The following is a 21,225-nucleotide window of genomic DNA, read 5'->3' as shown; positions in this document are numbered from 1 at the left end:
GCAGCTGTAAAGCTGTAAAGCTTGGCAGTGGCTTTCTGGTGTGAGGCCCCTGCAGCCTATCTGTAGCAAGGAATTCCAAGAACTGAGCTTAAATGGGGGAAAAACCACCACAAACACTACTTTCCATCCTTGGAGAATCAGCAGAAGGTCACAGGTATAGGATAAATAAAATTAAAGGCAAAGATAATAGTACCATGGTTGTGGAGCTCAGATATGATGAAAATGCTGGGTGTAATAGTTCTGCTTCTTCTTCTTTTTTTTTTGTGACCAGTGTGACCTTACTCATAACTATCGCAACAATTAAACTAATCTTGGTTGACTGATTTCTTGCAGGAGGAACAGCAGGATTTTTATAGGATTAAAAATAAAAAAAAAACCCACGTACTCTTCTGTTATACAAGTGAAGAAAAAATATACAATACCAGTATAATATGAAATGGGCATTCATGCATATAAATATAGAAATATTAATGCTCTTTTAAGACATATAATTATACAGCTTTTATCTCATATTGACCTATAGCCTCAGAATTACATGATCACAAAGTCAAAGAGGGGGTTTTAGGACCAATCCTCTCCCATGTAGCCAATACCCTAGCAGTTAGGGCCTGGCCTTTTGGAAGTGGGAGACTAAAATTCACTTTTCTACTGAAAAGGGAGTGGCAGGCACATGAAGTTATAAAGATGACCTGAAAATGACACAGTAAATGCCTGTTTTACACTCCTAAATCACATCCTATGAGGATGAATTTTGGTAATTGCAAAGGGAAATAAACACAGCTTCGGTAAGAGAACTGTGCTAGAGAAAAACATGTCTGTAAAAAAACTTGTGTTGGAGACACAAAGCTGAAACCATAGTGCTTAGCTAGGAATAGTAGAGAGCAGCAGTGTCTTGTGGCAGGAAGGATGCACCAGGACATAAATGGACACTTGTGCCATCGAGGTCAGGAGATTGCTCTTCCTGGAGGCACCTCTGGGGGTTGATTCCACCACCTGTAACACATAGAGCATCATTAAAAGGGAGAGTCATTAAAAAAACCCCACCAGAGTATGCAGAATGCGGCCAGGTTGTCCAGGTGGGTTTGGCTGATACGTGGATGAACACCAACAGCACGAGATAAATCATTAGGCATGGGAACTGTCAGGAGAAAGCTGGGAGTCGAAGCCACAGAGATACAGGAGCGCAAAAACGTACACAAAGCTGGGAGAAATTACGTGTCAGGGTTTAGAGTAATTTTTACTCGTATAAATCGAAGAAAGGTGAGACCTGGTCTGCCAGCACACAAGGCCAGGCAGCCAGGCCTCCAGATGCCCTGGAGGAGGAAGGGGCCCTGCAGGGATCCACGCCAGGACGCCGGGACAGCGGGACAGCGGGACAGCGGGACAGCGGGCTGGGGCTGCTGCCGGGAAGCCCCGCGGGCTGCCCGAGCTGGGGAGCAGGAACATGAACGTGGCACCGGCGCTTCTGGAGCCGCCCTCGACTGCTCCGCCGCGCTGCTGTGCCTGCACCCGGCGGGGGAAGGACTCCTGCGGCGCGGGGCTGGGCTCGCTGAGCGGACGGAACACGAGGCGCATCCCGCGTAGAGCCGCGGAGCCCCGTCCCCTTCGCCCCCGCCCCAGGGCGAGCCTTGCCCCTCCCGGGGGCGGCCCCTCGGCGGCACAAAGCCCGGCTCGGCGGGCAGCGGCGGGGCTGTTCTGCTCCCCTGCTGCCGTCGCTCCTCCCTCCCTCCTCCCTGCGGCGCGTTCCGCCCGGCGCCGCGGCCTCCCGCCCTCCCGCCCGGCATGGAGGCGGCTGCGGCGCCGCCGCCTGGCCCCGCTGCGCCCGGGGCCGCCGCGCCTCCCGGGGCCGCCGCTGCCGCCTCCCCGCGCCGGCTGCTGGCGCGGCTCCGGGCCAAGCTCTGCACCTGGTGAGTCCCCGGCCCCCGGCTGGAGCCGGGCAGTGCCGGCCGCCCTGAGCCCCCGCGCCCGGGCCGCTGTCCCTGGGCCGCGGGAGGGAGGGAGGGAGGGAGGGAGGGGAGTCCGTGTGCGCGGGGCGCGCCGGCCGATGGCGGGGTCGGGACGCGGTGGCTCGTCCGTGGCGCCGGGGGAGCCGCGTGGTGCCCGGCCCAGCCGCTGCGGGCCCGGGGTTTCCGCTGGGAGCGGAGCCTGGGGCTGCGCTGAGCCGCGGTCCTTCGGGCCAGCCGGGCAGGGGCGAGACCGGCGGGGCGCGGGCGGCAGCCGGGAGGGCTGCGGTGGTGGCAGCCGGGAGGGCTGCGGTGGTTGGGAGCGCGGGGCTGCGGCCCGGGCACTGCCTGAGGCTGCGGGTGTGCCGGGGGGAGAGCGCTCCAGCCCGGTGCGGAGCTAGCCCGTGGTGTGTTTGATTCTGCCGGACTACGACTGTCATCTCGCACGTGGATTCGGTTCTTTCGGTAATTCTGGCTTAAGGGTTTTTTTTTCCTGTTTTCCTATGCTTTCTATACTTGTAGCTGTTCTGTAGTCTTTTATCAACGTTGTTGTGGAGAACGGGTTACAGGAGACAGAGAGCATAGCAGAGCAACTAGTTGAGATGAGCTGTGGAGTCCAGAAAGAGCAATGTCCCCTCTTTCTCCTTCCTTCAGTCAGCTTACAGCAGAGACTCGCTCGGGTGTATCACTTAAAACTCTGAGCACTGGTTCAGCATGAAAAACTTGGGGAAAAAAATCTGCTAAGTTGTGCGGGCACTGCGTGCATCCCAAAGTTGCTCTAGCGAGGGCAGAACTGCTTCCTTTGGCTTCAGCCTGCAAGAGCTTACAGCTTCAGTTCCCATCAGTGGAAAAAAAAAATATTCCCTGTTTAAAGGGCTTTTTTGGGGCTCTCTAGTTGGTCTCTAATATCTATTGCATCAAATATCCTTGGCTGACAAATGGGAGGTGCTGGCTCTCCCGCCAGCCTCATGCTCATAAGCTGGAGTTGCCTGTGTGGACAGGTGTGTGCTGGCCAAGCAGAGGCTTATTCCAGAGGGCAAAGCCTGCCTTTCTTGGTTGTAAGTTTCTCTTTTCATTCATCCTGCCTGGCAGGAATACCTGAAAAGACAAGATAGAATCATAGAATCCTAGGGGTTGGAAGGGACCTCGAAAGATCATCCAGTCCAACCCCCCTGCCAGAGCAGGGTCACCTAGAGTACATCACACAGGAAGGCGTCCAGGTGGGTTTTGAATGTCTCCAGTGAAGAAGACTCCACAACCTCTCTGGGCAGCCTGTTCCAGTGCTCTGTCACTCTCACAGTAAAAAATTTTTTTCTGATATTCACCTTGAACCTCCTATGCTCCAATTTGCATCCATTACTCCTTGTCCTATCACTGGTCATCACTGAAAAAAGCTTAACTCCATCTTCTTGACACTCACCCTTTACGTATTTGTAAACATTGATGAGGTCACCCCTCAGTCTCCTTTTCTCCAAACTAAAGAGACCCAGCTCCCTCAGCCTTTCCTCATAAGGACCTTGTTGAGTGGTTCAGTAACCTCACCTGTGCTAGCAATTTTACCAAACGTTGCCAAAGGTCTGTGTTAAGTGTGCCTGTTGATGTACGTGAAAGAAAACGGTGCTCTCACTGACTTTTGCAAAGTCTGATCCAAGACACTGAATTGATTTTTGTTTTTTTTCTTCTCTTTTCCTGGGTGGCTCAGTCACTTCAGCTTTCCTCGAGGCCTGTCCAAGTCATACAAAGGTTTAATATGTGCAGATATTTTTTTTTTTTTAATAAAACCATTGGGAAGTATGCTTTCTGGTTCTTGAAACAAAACATTTTTTCCTCTTCTGTTTCTTACCTTTTACAAAATAAATTGACCTCAGTTTCAAAGCAAAACATTGAAACACTAAGCTCTGGAAATGTTAGCTTGGGACAGGAAAGATATTTTTTAAATCTATCTGCTAGTTATTTTGGAGTATGACTTCAGTCTGAACCTGCATTTCCCTTTAGCTGCTTGCATGAAAATGTGAGATTATTTAAATGAAATGGTCTCTTCCTTCCCCCTCCCCCCCATTCAGGAAGAGGTGAGTAGTTAAAGTTGAAGTGCAAATAAGCTGTCTATGTGAAGAGTGTTCCCAGGCCATGCCTGTTAGTCTTTAACTGGTGGCATAAATAATTTTAATTTTTTAAAAGCTGTATTTATTTTCATGAAAAAATCGCATTAAAGTTAGAGGATTTATTAACCTAAGAGCAAATAAAGTTGTTGTCTGTGGGCTTATTAGATTTTCTTTAGCTTCCTCAGATATAGTCTCTGATTGTATTATATCTTGGTGTATTTTTCTTCAGTGTTTCACACTGAGTCAAAGAAAGCCGGCCTGACTTTCTTATGATCTCAGGAGCTGCATATTGTTCAGCTTTAGACCAATTTGGGGCAAACTTTCATGTTCTCAAAAAATCCTGAGAAGACTCCTAGTTTTGCTCATAGCCATAGATACAGCTGGCTAAGATATGTTGCTGAAGGGAGTGGAGGAGTAATGACTTTGGAGCCACTACCAAGCAGTAAAAAACAACAACAAAAAAGCCTCAAACTACAAAACCAAAAAGCTATTTCTGACCACTTACCTTGCGTCATCTGAGTCTAAAGAGGTTTTGTCCTTACCAATGCATTAAAAAAAGAGCAGACAGGATCGAGTTCTGGCATGAAAAATTTAATTATTAATATATTTTAAAAATGCTGATAAATTATTAATAACAAAAATAATTGTAATCAATACTCATGTCAGTACTGTAATGAATGGTAACTCTTGTCTTTGGAGCAGTTTTCTTAGAAGAAATTGTCTTGCAAAATGAAATGTAGGATTTAAAGTTTACTGTCAGGTTTCATAGAGGGTAAACTTTTTTAAAAATTTGCTATGGGAATTCAGTGGGCACTGAGACACTGCTTTTGAGCTCACATGTCATGAGAGCCATCTTACTCTGTTCAAATCACCCTGAGTGTAGCACATTGTGCTGGGAACATGGTGTCACCTTCATTGTTTGAAAATATCCATTTTGACACCTTGGCAAATGGTGTGAGGCAAAACCAGGGCAAGAGGCTGTTATTTTACTCACAGCCGAGAATGTTTCCAGAAATGTAGTGTTTGGGAATTCACGGAGGACATTTTTTGAGGACAGCCTTCCACTGTAAGTCAACAGTGTCTTTTTGTGGCTCTTTTAATCTTAGAATTTTGAACCTGTTCAGCACAGGGAAGAAAAAAGTCCCTGAATTAAGATAGAGAAAAAGAAAGAAAGGGATGAGGCAGGATGGAGCCTGCTTGCCTTGTTAGAACCCTGCTTGCCTACATACCTTTGGTATGTAGAAGTAAATGCTGTAGGATTGCTGAGACATACATTAACTAAACAGCAGTGATTGTTGGTGCACTTAACCACTAAGCAAACGGTTCCGTAGATTCTAGAGCTGTGTTTTTTCCCATATGCAAAAGCATGAGGAGGTAGTTCCTTAGGTACTTTAAACAACAACATTTCTTCAGCATTCAAAATGCTAAAAATGAGAATGTTCATTCTTTCACACACCGTGAAGTGTTAATCACAGGAGGCTGGGTTGGACCTTACCTGATTGTCATGTGATAGGTATGAATACTTACAATGTGGACGGGTGAAGCAAGCTGTAGCTCAATGTGAGGCTTGAATCTCTTGGAAGTGCAGTGTGGCTGGACTTGACAGATACTTGCTGTCTCATCAAAATGAACTTGGAGAGAAAAATGTGGCTAGGAGCGTTTTTCAACTCAGAAGAGCTTTGGTGTCAGGCTGAATTGAAAACAAGATTCATGCAGCTGGATTAGGATCCATGTGGAGATGTCTCTCTTCTAAAAGGAAGATTTGACTGTATGATTGTAGTTGGCTTAGGTGCCCCTGAACACACCCACCCCTCTTGTTGCCTGACGGCTGGTTTGTACAGTGTAGCTGGTTGAGCTGGTATTTACTATGTTGAAGTCATCCACCCTGGGGAAACAACCGGTGTTAGTGTTGAGTGGTGTGCCTGACATGTGGGTTCCCTGAAGAAATTATCAGGGAGAGACTGGACACAGTAAATTCAGAATACTAGTGAGATGTTTTTTTTTCCCTTGCTTGATTACTTTGAGTAGGAACAAATGAATTGGTTGTGCAGACAGATAAATTCTCATCAGTAGTCTTCAGGGTAAAGAAAGTAGATGTGAACTTTGCAGACCTGTCCAGATAGTACAGCACTGAGCCCTTCTGACTGTATATTGTCAGTATGCAGGCAGAGACTGGGGTGGTACAAATATGTTTAGCTCCTCTGGCAGGAAAAACAGCAAGCCAAAAGATATAAGGCAGATTATGTGCACTCCTGTTTTTGTCCTGGAACATCTGGAGTAGGTTAATTGTTCACTTGATATTAGGTAGAGAATTGCTACTAAAAGAACATGAGCTTCCCCAACCTGTGGGTTGGTCTTAAAAGGAGTTGTAAATGCTAACGTGGTCTTTGGCCAAAATCTGTTCTTACCTCCATCCTCAATTACAGTAGGATGTGATGGAATATAGCAGAAAAAAATCTACAGTAAGTATCAATTATAACAGTTCTTATTATAAGAGATTTTTTTTTCAGTGAGAACAATCAGTCACTGGAACAACCTCCCCAGGGATGTGTTGAAGTCCCCATCAGTGGAGGTTTACAAGATGTGCCTGGACAGGGTGCTAGGTAATCTCATCCAGGCTCCTTTTTCTGTGAAAGGTTGGATCAGGTGAATTTTTTACATCCTTCCAACCTGGGCTGTTCTATGATTCTATGCTTAATGCTTGTCTGTTTCCTTAGCGCTGCTCAGCTTAGAGTCTCAGCTCAAAGACTCAGTCTTGGGAGAGTCTAAGGCAGCTGTGCCTGATCTCCATGCTGCAGATTTCTGACCAAAGTGGTAATGGGATTCAGTGGAGGATGAAGGATTTAATTTGAGCTGTGTGTCTCGAAACCTCTTGCAATGAGAATGATCCTGTCGTTGGTTTGAGTCTGCCCAGCTGAGCTGCTTGTAGATCCTTGCAAATTATTGCAGTCTCCATCATGGATGGTTTGAACTGGCCTCACTTCTTATATGGCTGTTAGACTAGATCTTCTGTGTAGACAAAACCCTGCTTACTGGTAAATCAGAACAACATTGATAGGGAGCAGAAAAAGAATGTTAATCTGTAAGATGTCACATTCCTTGTGTAATTAGCAAACATTTTTAAAAAAACCTGAATGTTTAATCTTACTATGTTGTCTTTTATATTCACAGGTATATTTTGAAAACCATAATTCTGGGCCAGATGCTCTCCTTGTTTATTTGTGGGACTGCTGTTACAAGCCAGTACTTAGCAGAACAATACCAAGTCAATACTCCAATGTTTCAAAGTTTTATCAACTATTCTTTGCTTCTTCTAGTTTATACAACAATGCTGGCATTTAGGACTGGTATGTGAAATATGGGATGGGAGATTCTGGTTCATTGTTGGTTTCTTTTTCTCTCCTACTTTTTCCTTCCAGATTTTGAAAGTGAAGAACTTAATACTGATCTTGTTTTTTTAAAGTTCCTGCTGAAATCCCTGTTTTGTAATAACACATGGAAATTAATTTCACAGATTAGATGTGCATTTAGTTTTATTTCATTTCATGTTTGTTTAAAATTATGTGCTTCTTGGTTTCAAGTCCTATGTTATATTAGGGGAAATAGGCTTTGTTTTAACAAGCTTCTTTAGGAGAGGCTATTTAATATTCTTATTTTTACTAATTAACTCTTTAATCAGCTCTAGTCTTGTGGGTTTTTTCCTTATGTGTAAGAATTTCTGTGCTTTTCACCATTTTCATTGTCTCCTCCCAGGCTACATTTTGCTGTTACTGTATCTTCAGCAGGGGCAACCAAAAACAAGCATCTGAGTATTACTTATGTTTCTAAAATGCAAGATTCCTGTGCAGTATTTGGTTGGAAAGAAACACGTATTGATTCCTGCTTTCTTCTAACAGGCAGTGACAGTCTTTGGCACATTTTGAAACAGAGGTGGTGGAAGTATATTTTTTTGGGACTGGCTGATGTCGAAGCCAATTACATGATCGTAAAAGCCTACCAATATACAACCCTCACAAGTGTGCAGGTAAGGATCCATCTCTCTTCTTCAACTGTTGCTTTTATTACAGTTTTGGATCAGTTTCTGAAATGAGATTCATAGGTTACACATGGAAGCTATTTAAGCCTGAAAAAGCTTTTCAATATCTATTTTCTCTGCGGTACAGAGAAGAGCATCCTGTGTCATGAATAACGTTTCCAGGAAGCAGGGAAAATTGGCTGGTATTAGCCAGTGCCAGCTCTTGAGTTGAACTCTAATTATTTTGATAGAAAGCACTTCTAAGAGTTTGCTGACAGCCACTCAGGTTTTTCTTCTGACACAAAATAAAAGATGTATGGTCAGATAGCACTTTCCAGCACAGGTTCTTACTGATACGTGCGAGGTGAATCTCTTGCCTGCTCTTAAAAGCTGTGCGAGGCCTTGTGAGACGTAACCCCATGTGTGAGGACATACTGATAGTTAGCTGGTGTTGCTGACCATGTGGTGATGCACCAGCTCTATAGCTTTTGGATGTGGCACTTCAGTTTGGGCACCTGTCTGGAAGAGGTGGAAGGGAGGTCAGCATGGCTGGCTGTTGAAGTGCCAGTAAACATCCTCTGTAGTGCCATTGCTTGGTGCTGCATCGCTGCACTAGGATAAATCTGGTGTTCTGAAATGGCCTCTATGAGCCAGTGGGCTAAGACTGGGGTTTCTTTGCCTCCCTACACAGATATAAGCTGCTGAAAGAGTCCATGCCTTCCTTCTGTCTCCCAGCTGCATGCTCCTGAGCTTGCACTGTCAGATCCCTTGAGCAAACTGGCTTAGGGCACTGAGCAAAGTCAGAGTAAACCATATATTTTATTGGACTATTGGTGAGCTCTGTCAGGCCCCTGAGTTAGCTCCCTGTGGGGCTTCCTGGCTGCTGCAGTGGGAACAAAGGAAGGGATGGTGCACAAGTAAGGAGCAAGTATGTCAGGGGCTGTGCCAGCCTGTGCCTGCTCAGGTGGTGGATGGTGGATCTGTGGCTGGGGTCATGGCCCCACTTACCTGAATAAAAAAAACCAGTGTACTACACAGAGTTGGCTGTTAGTTCAAAAGGAGTATTTGGGTGTCAGTGTTTTATAGAGTCAAAGTAACAAAGGTTAATATTTAAAAGAAGTACCTGTAAAGCAATAAACTCCTGGGCTCGCTTTAGAGAACTGCTGTAACTTGCACTAGTTAAAGACCAGTAAAGTGTGCCTGATGGATTATTATTGTCATGTTTCCACTTCATACTTACGTGTTACAACTCATTAGGCCTTTAACTGCCTTACAAATAATGCCTAATAAATCAAAGCTTTGAGTGACACATTTCAGTCTCAAGATCAAGTTAAGCTGATAACCAAGACACTCTTTGATCAAATACTTTACAGCTGAAAAACCCAGGACTTTGATCCAAGTTCTCAGAAGTAGTAAAGCTATTCTTATGGTTTCTTTCATAGAGAGTACAGCATACTGTATCTAGTCTCTTAATGTTTTATTTGCCAAGCTCGAGCAATTGCTGAACCTTCTTACCGTATAGTAACCTTCTGACTGATGCTTCTTTCGGTGTCAGTTCAGTAGTTGTTTAACTGCCTGTTACAGTAAAGTTTTTTGCACATTTTCTGAAATCGCCAGTTTCTCACCACTGTCAGGAATGTGATACAGAACATCAACAACAACAAAAGCCTGCAGTTTGCTCCAGTGCAGGGCATTGTCTGTCTGCCAGTAGCAAGCAGTTCTGCAGTTACATCAGAACCTGTGGTTCAGAGCACCCAACCTGAGAGCCTTGTCTGCAGTACTGGCTGTGAGTGGATGCCCAGCGAGCATTAAGGTGACGCAGGAGTATGTGGCACCTTCCCAAGTACAGGGTAATCGCTGTTCACATGCTGTCTGGCTGGACCTTAAGCTCAGCCCTGTGAAATTTATCTTGAAAGGTAATGTCTCAGCTCAGCAAGGAACTTCCATGTATTTTCTCACACATGCACACAAAAGCAGAACTGGTTTTCCTTTAGTTGTCAAATACCAGCATTGCACGGAAAGGGCTGGGAGATTTTTAAGGAGATAACATTCATATGGCAGCTCTCATTTCTCCATAAGTAAAGAAGGCGGCTTTGGTCCTCAACCAATCTCTCTCTGTTCTACTGTGACTGAGGCAATGGCAGGGAGACTTCTTGCTGCTGATGTCTTTCGCTCTTGTGGCAGGACTTAACTGTGCTGCTGTTTGACCACGTATTTTGTAGCAAAAAAACCAAGTAGCATAGCTGTGGTTTCATGTTGTTAATGTGTTGTTTGGCACAATTAGCATTTGCCTCATAGGTAATCGGAATGGAGGCATTTTACAGGCGTCTATTGTCAGAATATCTGCTGATGGAAGAGTGTTAACCTCAACAGGAGAAAATGCAGGATGAGCCCCTGGGGCTCAGCGGGAGCCTTTCCAAAGGGAGCCGTGTGGGGAAGCAAGCAGGATGAGCTGTTGAGCTTTCTTGCTCACAAAGCTATCTGGAGCTGGCAATTGTAAGCAAACCAGTGACCTCCAACAGTCTATGATCATTTATTAACCATGTATTAAAACATCTTTTAATAATTTACTCACCCTGTGTTTAAAACCTTCCTATAAGCCTTCCTATAAACAAAGGCTGGCTTGAGTCAAAACATTTGTAAATCAACATATTATCTGTTTTTTTTCCCCATGTAAAAAGAGAGACTAGAATTTAATCAGATGAGAATTTATTGAAGCTCTACTAGCAATAGTAATCATTACTGCTGTGAATGTCATAAAACCTGGATAAAAAACCCTTTCTTTTAAATGGTTCCATTGACACAGTTCATTGTGATGTTACATCTGTTTTGCACCTCTTTGATCTTGATTCTGTACAGAAGGGAACGTTTTCCAATGAAAGCTCTGTAACATAGATGAAAGGAAGGCAAGATCCAGTAGTTGGAAATCAAATTTCTTCTGTCTGTAGTTGGAGTTAATTGTCCCCTGAAACAGATTACCAGGGTGTGTTCTTCATCATTTGGTGCCTGTTTGTCTTGGCTGCAAGTCCTCTAACCAGAATGCTGTAGCTCTACAGTATGTTATTGGTTTGGATGCAGCAATTCTCCATCTGGCATTACTAAAAGAGCTTGTGGGTCATTATCTACTACTTCCTTACATCCTGATTAAGATTTATTTTTTTTTTTAAGGGTTTTTGTTCTTCTTTTATTGTTTGGGTTGAAAAACTGTGTGGGAGGTTGGAAAGCTACATGGTAACATCTCAATAAATGGGGAAGTGAAAGCTTGTATGTTAATAGAAGAGATGTCTGCTACCAGGGGGGTAAACTTTTTGCTTTCTGGTTTTTGTAATATTTCTTGTTTTCTGTGATTGCAGCTTCACACCAGAGAGATCAAATACATTTCCATACTCAGGACTGAACTGTTTCAGACCAAAGGTGGAAAACCAGAGTTATGACAGCTAAAATGTACCTTTTGCAGAAACAGATAAATGACATGTGTTTGATACTAGTCAAAACAGTAAAATTCAGGGGAAATGTTAGCAAGTTTTTTTTGAGCCCAGACAAAAGGTAAGATAGAGAAAAATGCCTGAGACTGGATAGAAATTCACAGCATGATACATTTCCAATAGAGCAAGCTTGTATTGAAATACGTAGTACCGCATATTAGGACCTGTGTGGCTCTGGTGTCTCTAATGCAGCCCAGGCAAGTGGCAGGCACAGACTTCTCAAACTGGACAAGCTGGAGGCAATCCAAGGAACAAAGACAAGTGGAAGGATTAGAGGGCACCATTGGGATTTAATTTGTATTAACTCCCCTTAATGCTGTACTGGTAAGACTTTAATATGTGTAGTTATGAACAAGTAAAACCAAGCTTACCATGAAATTCTTATGAATTTAGTTAAAACCCTTGGGGATGCTGGCAGAACTAACAGAAGCCAGCACAGCAGAAGACTGTGGTGGTGTGCTCAGGAAGGCAGAAGTTAGTAATGAACATTAAGTACTTTTGGCTCTTGTCTTGATCGTCATGATTCTGTCTCGGTCCTGTTGACCTTGATCTAACACTTTGTAGTGACTTCAAGAGGCCAGGATGTAAGGGCTGATATTTAAAGAGCATTTTGTGAGCAGTCTTCAGAAGGCTGAATGTGTGTTCTACGGTAGGCTGTTCCTTTGTATATTCTCATGGCATGCTGCTGAGGTACATGAGAACATACACCTTTTTTTCCCCGGACCAATTCAGAAACAAAGTCTATTTTGTTGGATAGTAAAACTATTATGATTACCTCAGTGCTCTTGGTATTATTTGGTTATTCTGAAACATTATCACCATCTTATGCTGCAATGTATTTGTCTATGTACACAGCTAACTTATTTCTGTAATAAAGAAGAATGGGTAGAAGGTGGGTGTGCCTGGCAAGGCAAAGATACCCAAGATTTAGGAACACAGAGAGAGAGAATAATTAAGAAAGGAAATAGAAACTGTTACAGCTTGTCACGGAGTGCAGGCATGCTTGAAGTGTAGCTATTAAGTCCGCTTGGGGCAGTGTCTGCAAACACCTCCAAAGTGCTTCAGAACTCCAGCTGCCTTCTGTCTCTGTAGCTGTGGCATGGGTGAATTAGAGTGGGTTACCTGCTTCTAACTAAGAGTCAGCTCTAACAGAGTAATGAGCATCACTGGTGGATTTGTGGGAAGTTGGAAGATTGGGAAGGTACTTACGAAAGCTTTTACCAATTTTGCATGTGGCTTCCAGCTCATGTACATTTTTTTTTATTTTTTTTTTTATTAGGATCCACTTGGGGAAAATAAACTCAAAACCAAAACTGCAGGGTCAGATTCTTGCCCTGTTAACTTTGATGTGAAACCAGATCACTTGTATCCTTTAATAATTTCAGATTTTTACTTTATGTTGTATGTGGAGTCCTAAATTCTAATAACAGGTTTGAGGAGGAATGAAAGATGAGCTAGACAAAACTGCTGGGGAAAATGAAATGTTGGTGAACTGCCTCGTTGTGTTGATCTCATGGGGAGAATGTGGGTTCAGAGAAACATTGTAGCATTCATTTATGAAGCTGCAAAGGCTGATGAGATCCATTATTAAAAGAGTTTGAAGATCAGTGCCTTCCTGCCAGGAGAGAGTGGACTCCCCACTCCAGCTCCTCCTCCACTTGCAAAATGCTTTTCATGGTAAAATGTGGGTCTGAACCCTCTTTTAAATGAATCCCCTGGGATTGCTTTGCAGCTTTCATTAGCATCTGATAGTGATAGAAAGTGAGATCCTGTACCAGATTTGGGGTGGGTTTCTAATTCAAACCATTTCTCTGTACACACAGCTGCTGGACTGTTTCGGGATTCCTGTGCTGATGGCTTTGTCGTGGTTCATTCTCCGAGCAAGATACAGGCTGATCCATTTTCTTGCTGTTGCCGTCTGTTTGCTGGGTGTAGGAACAATGGTGGGTGCAGACATTTTGGCAGGGAGGCAGGAGAGTGAAGGTAAGGACTCCTTTATTGCAGCGGGGAAAGGCGGAGTGACTGCTCCCGTGGTGGGCTAACCTGCAAAGGAGAAAGAGGAGCAAATGCAGGGGGAGTGGATGTAGTTTTATTTTAAGAGATGAGAACCCGCCCTGCTTTTTTTATTTCTTGTCCAGGAAGATGGTGGCTGAGGAGGTGCTGGTTTTATAGGGCGCTGTGAAATTTGTTTGCTTGTAGATTATTTCTTCCACCTTAAAAGAGAAACGTGTGTTCAGTTTTGCTGCTGTTCATCAGACCTGAGGAAAGGCCTCATTCTTGACTCCTTGTTCACTTCTACAAATTATGTGGGAGTGTCTAGTAAAAGATGGTGCCTCTCCCTGTAAACCGTGTCATGCTTACACCCTATCAGCCTGCTGGCAGCCATACTTCTACAATTTGTAGTTTTCTGTGAGCACAAGTAGCAAATAAAAAGTTACTGAAGAGTAGGCTGACTTCTCCAAATTCTCTTTGGCAGACCCAACAGAAATACTTTGTGTATCCCTAAGGCCTACGGGCCACAGCCTGAAAAGCAGGGGCTTGTGACAGGAGAGCAAGAGATGTGGGCAGGATTCCTGGGTTTTCCAGGAGGGAGGCTGGGCTCTGGGACCAGGATCCAGCTGGGTGCAGATGAGGGCAGATCTCGTCTTCTCTATGACAGATGCATAAATCAATCCACATAATAATGATCTTTCTTTGACTAAGAATTTTGAATTTTCAGAGCCAGTGGGTGTAAGACAAGGTAGATTTCAGGGGGAGAGGAAAGGGGTTTGCCTTCATCAGGCAGCATAGAGATAAGCCTTTTTGGCATTATTTTGGAGCCTTGCCGTAAGTAAGACATTAAGGCAAACTGAGGTTTAGCTTTAATGCTGTGTGGTACAAGTATCTCTGTCCTGAAAGAGAAAATCTTTCCCTGAGACTTTAAGACAGTTGTGCTTTATTTGCTGACCTGGGTATCCTTACTACTGCTTACCCTCCTATTTCAGACACATTTTATTAGTGATTGCCAACTGGCTCAGGGAAGGACATCTTAAATCAATTCAAGGATTTAAGCAGCATCAATCCTCTTGCTGTTCAGCTGATGCATAATGGAATTTACTTGATGAGTGATTGTATCACAGGGAGTCCCATTTGCACAGTGTAAGTAAATGGCAGCAGGACACATGATACTGTCCATCCGCAGTGCCCACATCAGACCTGTCATAAACTTGAAGCCAGGTCCTTCTGAAATCAATCAACTGATTTTACCATGACTTGAATCAGACCTTAGTGGAAAAGCAGGGGCAATATTCAGAAGGGTGGAGAGCATCTCTGAGTGGGAATTTTCTTAAGTCCTTACAGTGCATAGAGTGTGCAGCAGTAGAATTGGACCAGATTGTACTGCAGTAGCTTGGTCATGATGAGATTTCAGTGGTGGGTTTCACTCATTCCAGCCTGCAAAGCGAGGTGAGCAGGTAGCAGAGTCTGTGCTCAGACACTGAAGTTCTCGTCTGCACACACATGTTGTTTCCTTTCCCCTACCCTGGAAGACCCTAGGAAGATAAGAGATGTTAGAGATAAATTTGCTTGTCTTTTTCAGGAAAGTTAAAAAGTGTTTGTAGCATTACCCTTATTGTGGATTAATATTTCTGTACAGGTAGTGACGTGGTGATTGGAGATGTCTTAGTGCTTCTTGGTGCTTCTTTGTATGCCATTTCTAATGTGAGTGAGGAATACATTGTGAAAAATCTGAGCAGAGTGGAGTTTCTAGGAATGGTGGGCTTGTTTGGGACTATTATCAGCGGTCTACAGCTGTAAGGATCTAATATTTATTTTAAAACTAATTAAGAATATTCTACAGATGATTGCTTGTCTACCATAAAATGATGTTGTTGTTATTAAATTAAATCTTTATTACGTCTGCATTTGGCCTGTATGGGAGTCCTTCCACTTGAATTTTATTTTTGTAGCTGATCAGCATCTTTTATTTCCTTTTTATTTGCACTAATCTGATCACAGCAATTCTAGAGCTGAAATCGTGCAACTGAACACCCAAGATACTGTATTTCTGATTTTATTGATCTTCATGAGGACACTCAGTGTGATGAGGACTGTTCACAGGAATGTATTTCTTAATGGATTTTGTCTGTGGAAAAGTTTAGGAGATAATAATTAGCAGAGGTCTTCCATATTAAATTGCAATTTAAAATGAAGCCTTCTGTACTCTTCTAAGTAACCACATTAGAGTAACGGACCACACGCACTTAAGTCTATCTAAGGAATTTTATGTTCCTCATTTCTCATCATTATAGTTAATAATCTCTTCAAATGGTATATCAAATAAAACTGAATCTCTGGATGAAAAAGCCTGGGAAGAAGGCATAAAAGTTAAATAAAAAGTGCGCTTGACTTTCAGGCACTTTAATTTTCAAGTCTTTTTTCATACTTGTTAGATGTTGCAGTTAGTGTAATTCAATTAAATTTCAAGAAAAAATTAAGGGATTATAAATCAAAATGTTTCTTACATATTCTGGTAATTAAATTCTTTATTTTAATATGCTATGATTTTATTGTTATTTTACTGTATTGTATCTTTAACTCTAGAGCCATTGTGGAACATAGGGAGATAATGAGAATTCAATGGAACTGGAAAATTGGTATGTGTATGACAAAATGATGTGCATTTTTACAGAACACTGAAAAATTATAACCATTTAGACTTCAAATGCTGGGGCTTAAATTTTCTTTCTCTTGGTATTAAGCAGCATTTATAAGACAGCATTGCAGGTTTACTTTCTGCAAACTTTGCAGCTCAATGAAGACAGGTTTGCAGGGTTTAACATAAAAACCTTTGAGCTCAGGTTTTGCATTTCATGTTATAACATGAAATGATTTTTCAAAATGGATTGCAAAGTGGGGAAATCAAACCTGTTCAATCAAAGACACATTTGATGTTGCAACATCACATTTTTCTGTTGCCCTTCCTAAATGAAATACTGGGAAAATGGATTTTGTGACACATTATGATCTCAACAGAACTGTACATTATTAAGAAATGGGGCTCTAAATTTCTTAATTCAGCTCTGATGTTAACTGGGAAAAACAAGAACTTTCTTTTAACAGAGTACTCTTAGAAGAAATATTTCTGCCATGTTTTTCTTAAATTTACATTGCCATATCTTTTAGGAGACCTTGTCCTAAAAGGTAAAAATGCATTGTTTTAAAGCATCTGAAGAATATCGGTGTTCTTTAAAATCATTATTTCATGCCTGAGGAGTAAATTTGTCTTCTTGTTTTACAGCATTACTGTTCACAGTCTTTGCCCTGTGTATGTTTGGACTGTACAGCTTCATGCCAGTCGTGATTAAAGTTACCAGTGCAACCTCAGTCAACCTGGGTATTCTGACTGCAGATCTCTACAGTCTGTTCTTTGGGCTTTTCCTCTTTTTCTATAAGGTAAGGACCTTCATTCTTTCACTATCATGTCAGTTATGTTTGTAGGCCAAAATGATAAATAAAGTGTAACGTTCTGAAAAGCCCCTGAATGGTCATTTGCAGTTGCACAGTTCTAAAGCTTGTGTCGTTCATTGTTGGGAGATGTCAATTGGGAGGAGTCATAGTTAATTAGGCAGGTAGTGTTATTCAAACAGTTTCACACTTGATGAAATATGTTAATGGTAAGACATAGTAAATAATTTCCTGAGCTGTTCAAATGGTAGAGTTCTTGCTCTAAGCCCTGTGTGGAACTAAAAATGAGATGGGTTCATCTCTCCACGTGTCCAAAGAAAGAGTTTGACTCTCCTTGTCCTTAAAGGCATTTGGTGTCTGACAGGAGTAGTTTGGCTTGATTTCCAGAAATGCGTATTTTCTTCTAGAAATGAAATCTGTTCATAACCAGCCTCTTGGGATAAGAATCTGGCTCTTTCATTATTACTGCTGAAGAGAGACTAAAGGAACTGACAAAAATGCAGATAAATGTTATTCTGTATGCTGTCCAAAAGGCAGTTACTTCTATTGCTTGCAAATATTTTTGATAGTGTCTGTTCAACCTAAACAGTTGTAAAAGATTTCATTCCACTCTATGCTGCTTAACCAGAATAATTTTTTGGCAGCCTAGCTCATTAGAGCAATTGGAGTAATTGAGTCAGTTGCTCGGTGACTGGAAGGGCTTAGTGAGAAGCTTGTGAATTTTGCTTAAGAACTTAATTTGTATTATTCCATGTGGTTGCTTTCTCTTCAGCATTATGGAGAGACAGAAGCTCTCCATTTGTTTCTGAAATTGAAGGCCAATTTATTTTACAGCATGGAGGTCTGGTAGTGGTAGGATCTGACTATGGCTAGATTGCCCTTTTGTTCAGGAGTCTCTTAGATCAGTTTTTCCCCCGTTTTGGGTTCTAAGATTTACTCCAAGCTACAAAGCATCAATTAAAAATGAAAGTAGGAAGTGAACCATACTTACAATCTAACAAATAAAAAAATATTTCTGAGTAACTTTCAAACATGTGTTTTGGCACCCAGATGGCTTAAGTTATCAAAAAGTTAATATAAATTTATATTTTTTATGATAAAGAGGAGGAAGTAAGCAAGAGCTGTGGAAGGGATATAATAAACTTTTATGATTCAGGATTTTTATCTTATTTTGGAATTTAGGAGGTTTTGACTTGTGCTCAGTGTTTTGCTAATGCACTCAATTCTTCATCCCCTGCTGTGTCTGTTTAAGGAAAATACAAATTTTGCTTACCTGTTTTGATGAGTTCTTATTTTCTTCTACTCCATAATGAGTATTTGCTGTGTTTGTTTCTTATGAGCTTGTTATGTAGATACCTTTAATCCCTCAAGAGATGTTAAAAAGGCCTCAATGCTTTTGATGTTTAAACTCCAGTGGAAGGGAGTATACTGCAAATACAGACAGTAGATGGAGTTGCAGTCCTCCAGTAACATTCAAAGTAGACTTCAGGCTTAATAGTGTGGGGATATAAGCTGCACAGGTACAATTGAAATTGAGGTTTGAAGCTGTTAAATTGCTGAAATATTTGAAATGGAAGAAAAGAAAAAAAAGAAAGAAACCCACAGGAAAAGACCACTGAGCCCTCCCAAAAAAAAAAAAAAAAGAAAGGAAGAAAGAGTTTAAGCCTGTTGGAGCAGCATGGTTAAGGTTCACCTGTCTCAATAGCTGCAAACAGAAACAGACCTTAAATCACAGCTGCACTGCAACAGCTTTGGCACATCTAAGGAAGCCAAGGAGGTTAGTGGATGTTGACAGTGGAATGTCCTGTGCTGTGGTCTTCATCCTTCTGCTTAATCAGGTAATATGGAAGACTCCAACAAAACTGCTGTAGGGGTGTTCCTGGCAGTGGCTAACTTGAACAGTTTGTATTACTGAATCTGGTGTTATGGGATCTTTATGTATTTTTATGCTAAGGTGGATGAATCTCTCCAATTTTTGCATTATTGGAAAGTGAGTGAATGAATCAAATGCCAGCAGTTCATACTCTTGCCTCACACCACTCTTAGCAGAACACAAATGCCAGTCTTGTAGATGAAGAGACCCAGTCTTCCTCTCTTCAAGGACTTGCTGGGTGTAGAGAGAAAACCGGTTTTGATCCCTTAACACTTATCTAGCCCTGCAGATAGTTAAGAGAGCTATGCAAAGAAGCAGTTGCTCTGTTGACTTGCAATAGGATGGAGAGATTAATTTCTTGCCAGGCCCTGAAATACTTGGGTATGCTAAAACTAAATTCTCTTAGGGGTCCAGTGGTTCAGCATTCATGTGTGTTAAATACTGTCCTTCAGTATTGCCGCATGTACAGCTGCTTGTTCTCTCTGTGAAGATTCTTGTACATAGACCTGATGAGACTCCCTGCCCAACAGTGTTGAGGATGAGAAAACCAGCCAGCACCTTGAGTCTTACCAGTGAATGGGGCTGTTGAATTTTGATTTTCAGACCCGAATGCAGATTGTGATGATAATCCACATGAAAACAATTTTTAAAAGGAAGGGTAGCTCTCACATTCTTAAAACAAGGCAGCATTGACATGGTTTTAAATCAGACAAGACTTAATGTGTCTCTTTCTTTCCTCTGCCAGTTTTCAGCTCTTTATATCCTGTCCTTTGTTATCATCATGGTGGGCTTCATCTTGTATTGCTCCACTCCGACGGGGACAGCAGAACCCAGCACCTTGCCGCAGCCCGGCAGCACCGGCTTGGACAATGCTGCACTGAAGCTTGAGGAGAACGACAGTGACACTCCAGCCATAACTGTACAGTTCACAAGAGGAGAAACTGTGGTGGTCAGCACTGATTAAAGAAATGGCAGCATTTCAAATAGAGCTTTGTTTTTTTTTGCTGCCAAATTTCCCTCAAATATTAATCCGGAGAATTGTTCTACTGCCAAGGCATGTGTCATGCTGCACTGGTTTTTATGCACTGGATAGACTTTTAAGGCCAGATCCTCATCAGTGAAACTATTGATTGACCCTTGCAGAAAATCTGGCTCTTGGAAGAAGAGAGAGTACTATTTATGTGGAGTCTCTGGGAAGAGAGAGACTGTTATTTTAAAATGCTTAATTAACTTCACAGCAAATGCTTGGGGGAAAAACTAAGCCAAAACATGCTGTCAGGTCACTAACTGGTGCACATGTGTTTTATACTGCATTAGGGACCCAAATCTGCAAGACAGTATCTGAGGGCTTCATAGTTCCCACACCTCAGAGCTGGATACCCTCAAATAGCATCTTGCAAAAGCTACTCAGCTTCTCAGGATCTAGTTCTGCAAACTGCATTACATACATACACCTTCCACGTGCTGATGAACCTCATTCCTCTGCTGGAGGATTTACTTCTTACATTCCACCCAAATGTTCCTGTCTTCATCTTGCTGCACTCCCTTTTGCAGCTGGGGCTGCTACTGTTTTTTTCTTTTTAATTTTGCTAGTAAGGGAAGTTTGAATACATGCCTTCATACTCCCTTTTTTCTCTCAGTGGCCTGTTGTTTGGTGCATTCCCACTAGGTGGAGGAGAGAAAGTCAAGCCCTTGCTCTGTTCAATAAGAACTGAAGAATTTTATTTCTGGATGAGATAGCAAAAGGGTTTGAACTGAAGTTCAATTCTCAGTTAATTTCTCCCTGATAGGGAACACAATTCTGCAGAAAGATCTGAATAAAATGTGTGTTTCTTAAAAAAAAAAAAAAAAAACAAAAAACATTTTACCAATCCTCACTGCAATGATGACATAATCTCCAAAAGGTTAAGTGCTTTCAGTAGATTCATTGGGAGTTTTCTTCCCTCTCTTCATATTAAGAGAAAATGATTAAAAAATGAGGCTACAGTTTCAATGTCAGTAAAACCATACTGCGATTTTATTTGATTTGATTTTTTTTGTACAGACCTTCATAGCTCAGGTGTTATGAAGTAACAAAAGAATAAAGTTTTTCAGCAGCTGAAAAGTTGGCTCTTGGTTTGTTTTTTTTTTTTAAGCTAGAATGTCTTCATTGCTCAAAATTGTTTAAATTTATTTTACTGCCAAATTATTCTTTTCATGGTTGGGATTTTCCATAAGAAGAAAAAAAAAAAGGCATTTTCTGAAGGTTCTGGTGATCAGATGACACAGACTGGTTTTGTGTACTTCTGGTGTAGTTTATTAAAGCAAAATAAGTCAGGCAATACCTTACCCAGTTTTATTTGGTGATAGAAAAAAAAACAAC

General features: G+C 42.1%; 1 protein-coding gene across 2 annotated transcripts; it reads left to right on the top strand.

Annotated features, from left to right (window-relative positions):
- The first annotated feature begins 1,780 nt into the window (after nt 1-1,780).
- Nucleotides 1,781-20,971, top strand: SLC35F2 (solute carrier family 35 member F2). 2 transcript variants are annotated; one of them, XM_051634743.1, is made up of 8 exons: nt 1,781-1,907; nt 7,217-7,392; nt 7,942-8,069; nt 13,369-13,528; nt 15,180-15,336; nt 16,127-16,179; nt 16,824-16,978; nt 19,609-20,971. In XM_051634743.1, the coding sequence occupies exons 1-8, from the start codon at nt 1,783-1,785 to the stop codon at nt 19,825-19,827; spliced, it is 1,173 nt and encodes a 390-aa protein (XP_051490703.1). In that variant the 5' UTR covers nt 1,781-1,782; the 3' UTR covers nt 19,828-20,971. The 2 variants fall into 2 exon arrangements, with proteins under 2 accessions (XP_051490703.1, XP_051490713.1); XM_051634753.1 differs by lacking the exons at nt 15,180-15,336; nt 16,127-16,179.
- Nucleotides 20,972-21,225: the final 254 nt, after the last annotated feature.

This window comes from Apus apus, chromosome 1 (assembly GCF_020740795.1).
Source record: "Apus apus isolate bApuApu2 chromosome 1, bApuApu2.pri.cur, whole genome shotgun sequence".
In the NCBI taxonomy this organism is placed as follows: domain Eukaryota; kingdom Metazoa; phylum Chordata; class Aves; order Apodiformes; family Apodidae; genus Apus; species Apus apus.
The sequence above is the reverse complement of the archived record's forward strand: the minus strand, read 5'-3'. Positions and strand labels throughout refer to the sequence as shown.

Coding starts and splice junctions, on each gene's coding strand:
- SLC35F2 (XM_051634743.1), top strand. CDS start 1,783: ATGGAGGCGGCTGCGGCGCCGCCGCCTGGCCCCGCTGCGCCCGGGGCC. Junction 1,908..7,216: donor CGGGCCAAGCTCTGCACCTG/GTGAGTCCCCGG, acceptor TTATATTCACAG/GTATATTTTGAAAACCATAA. Junction 7,393..7,941: donor AATGCTGGCATTTAGGACTG/GTATGTGAAATA, acceptor TTCTTCTAACAG/GCAGTGACAGTCTTTGGCAC.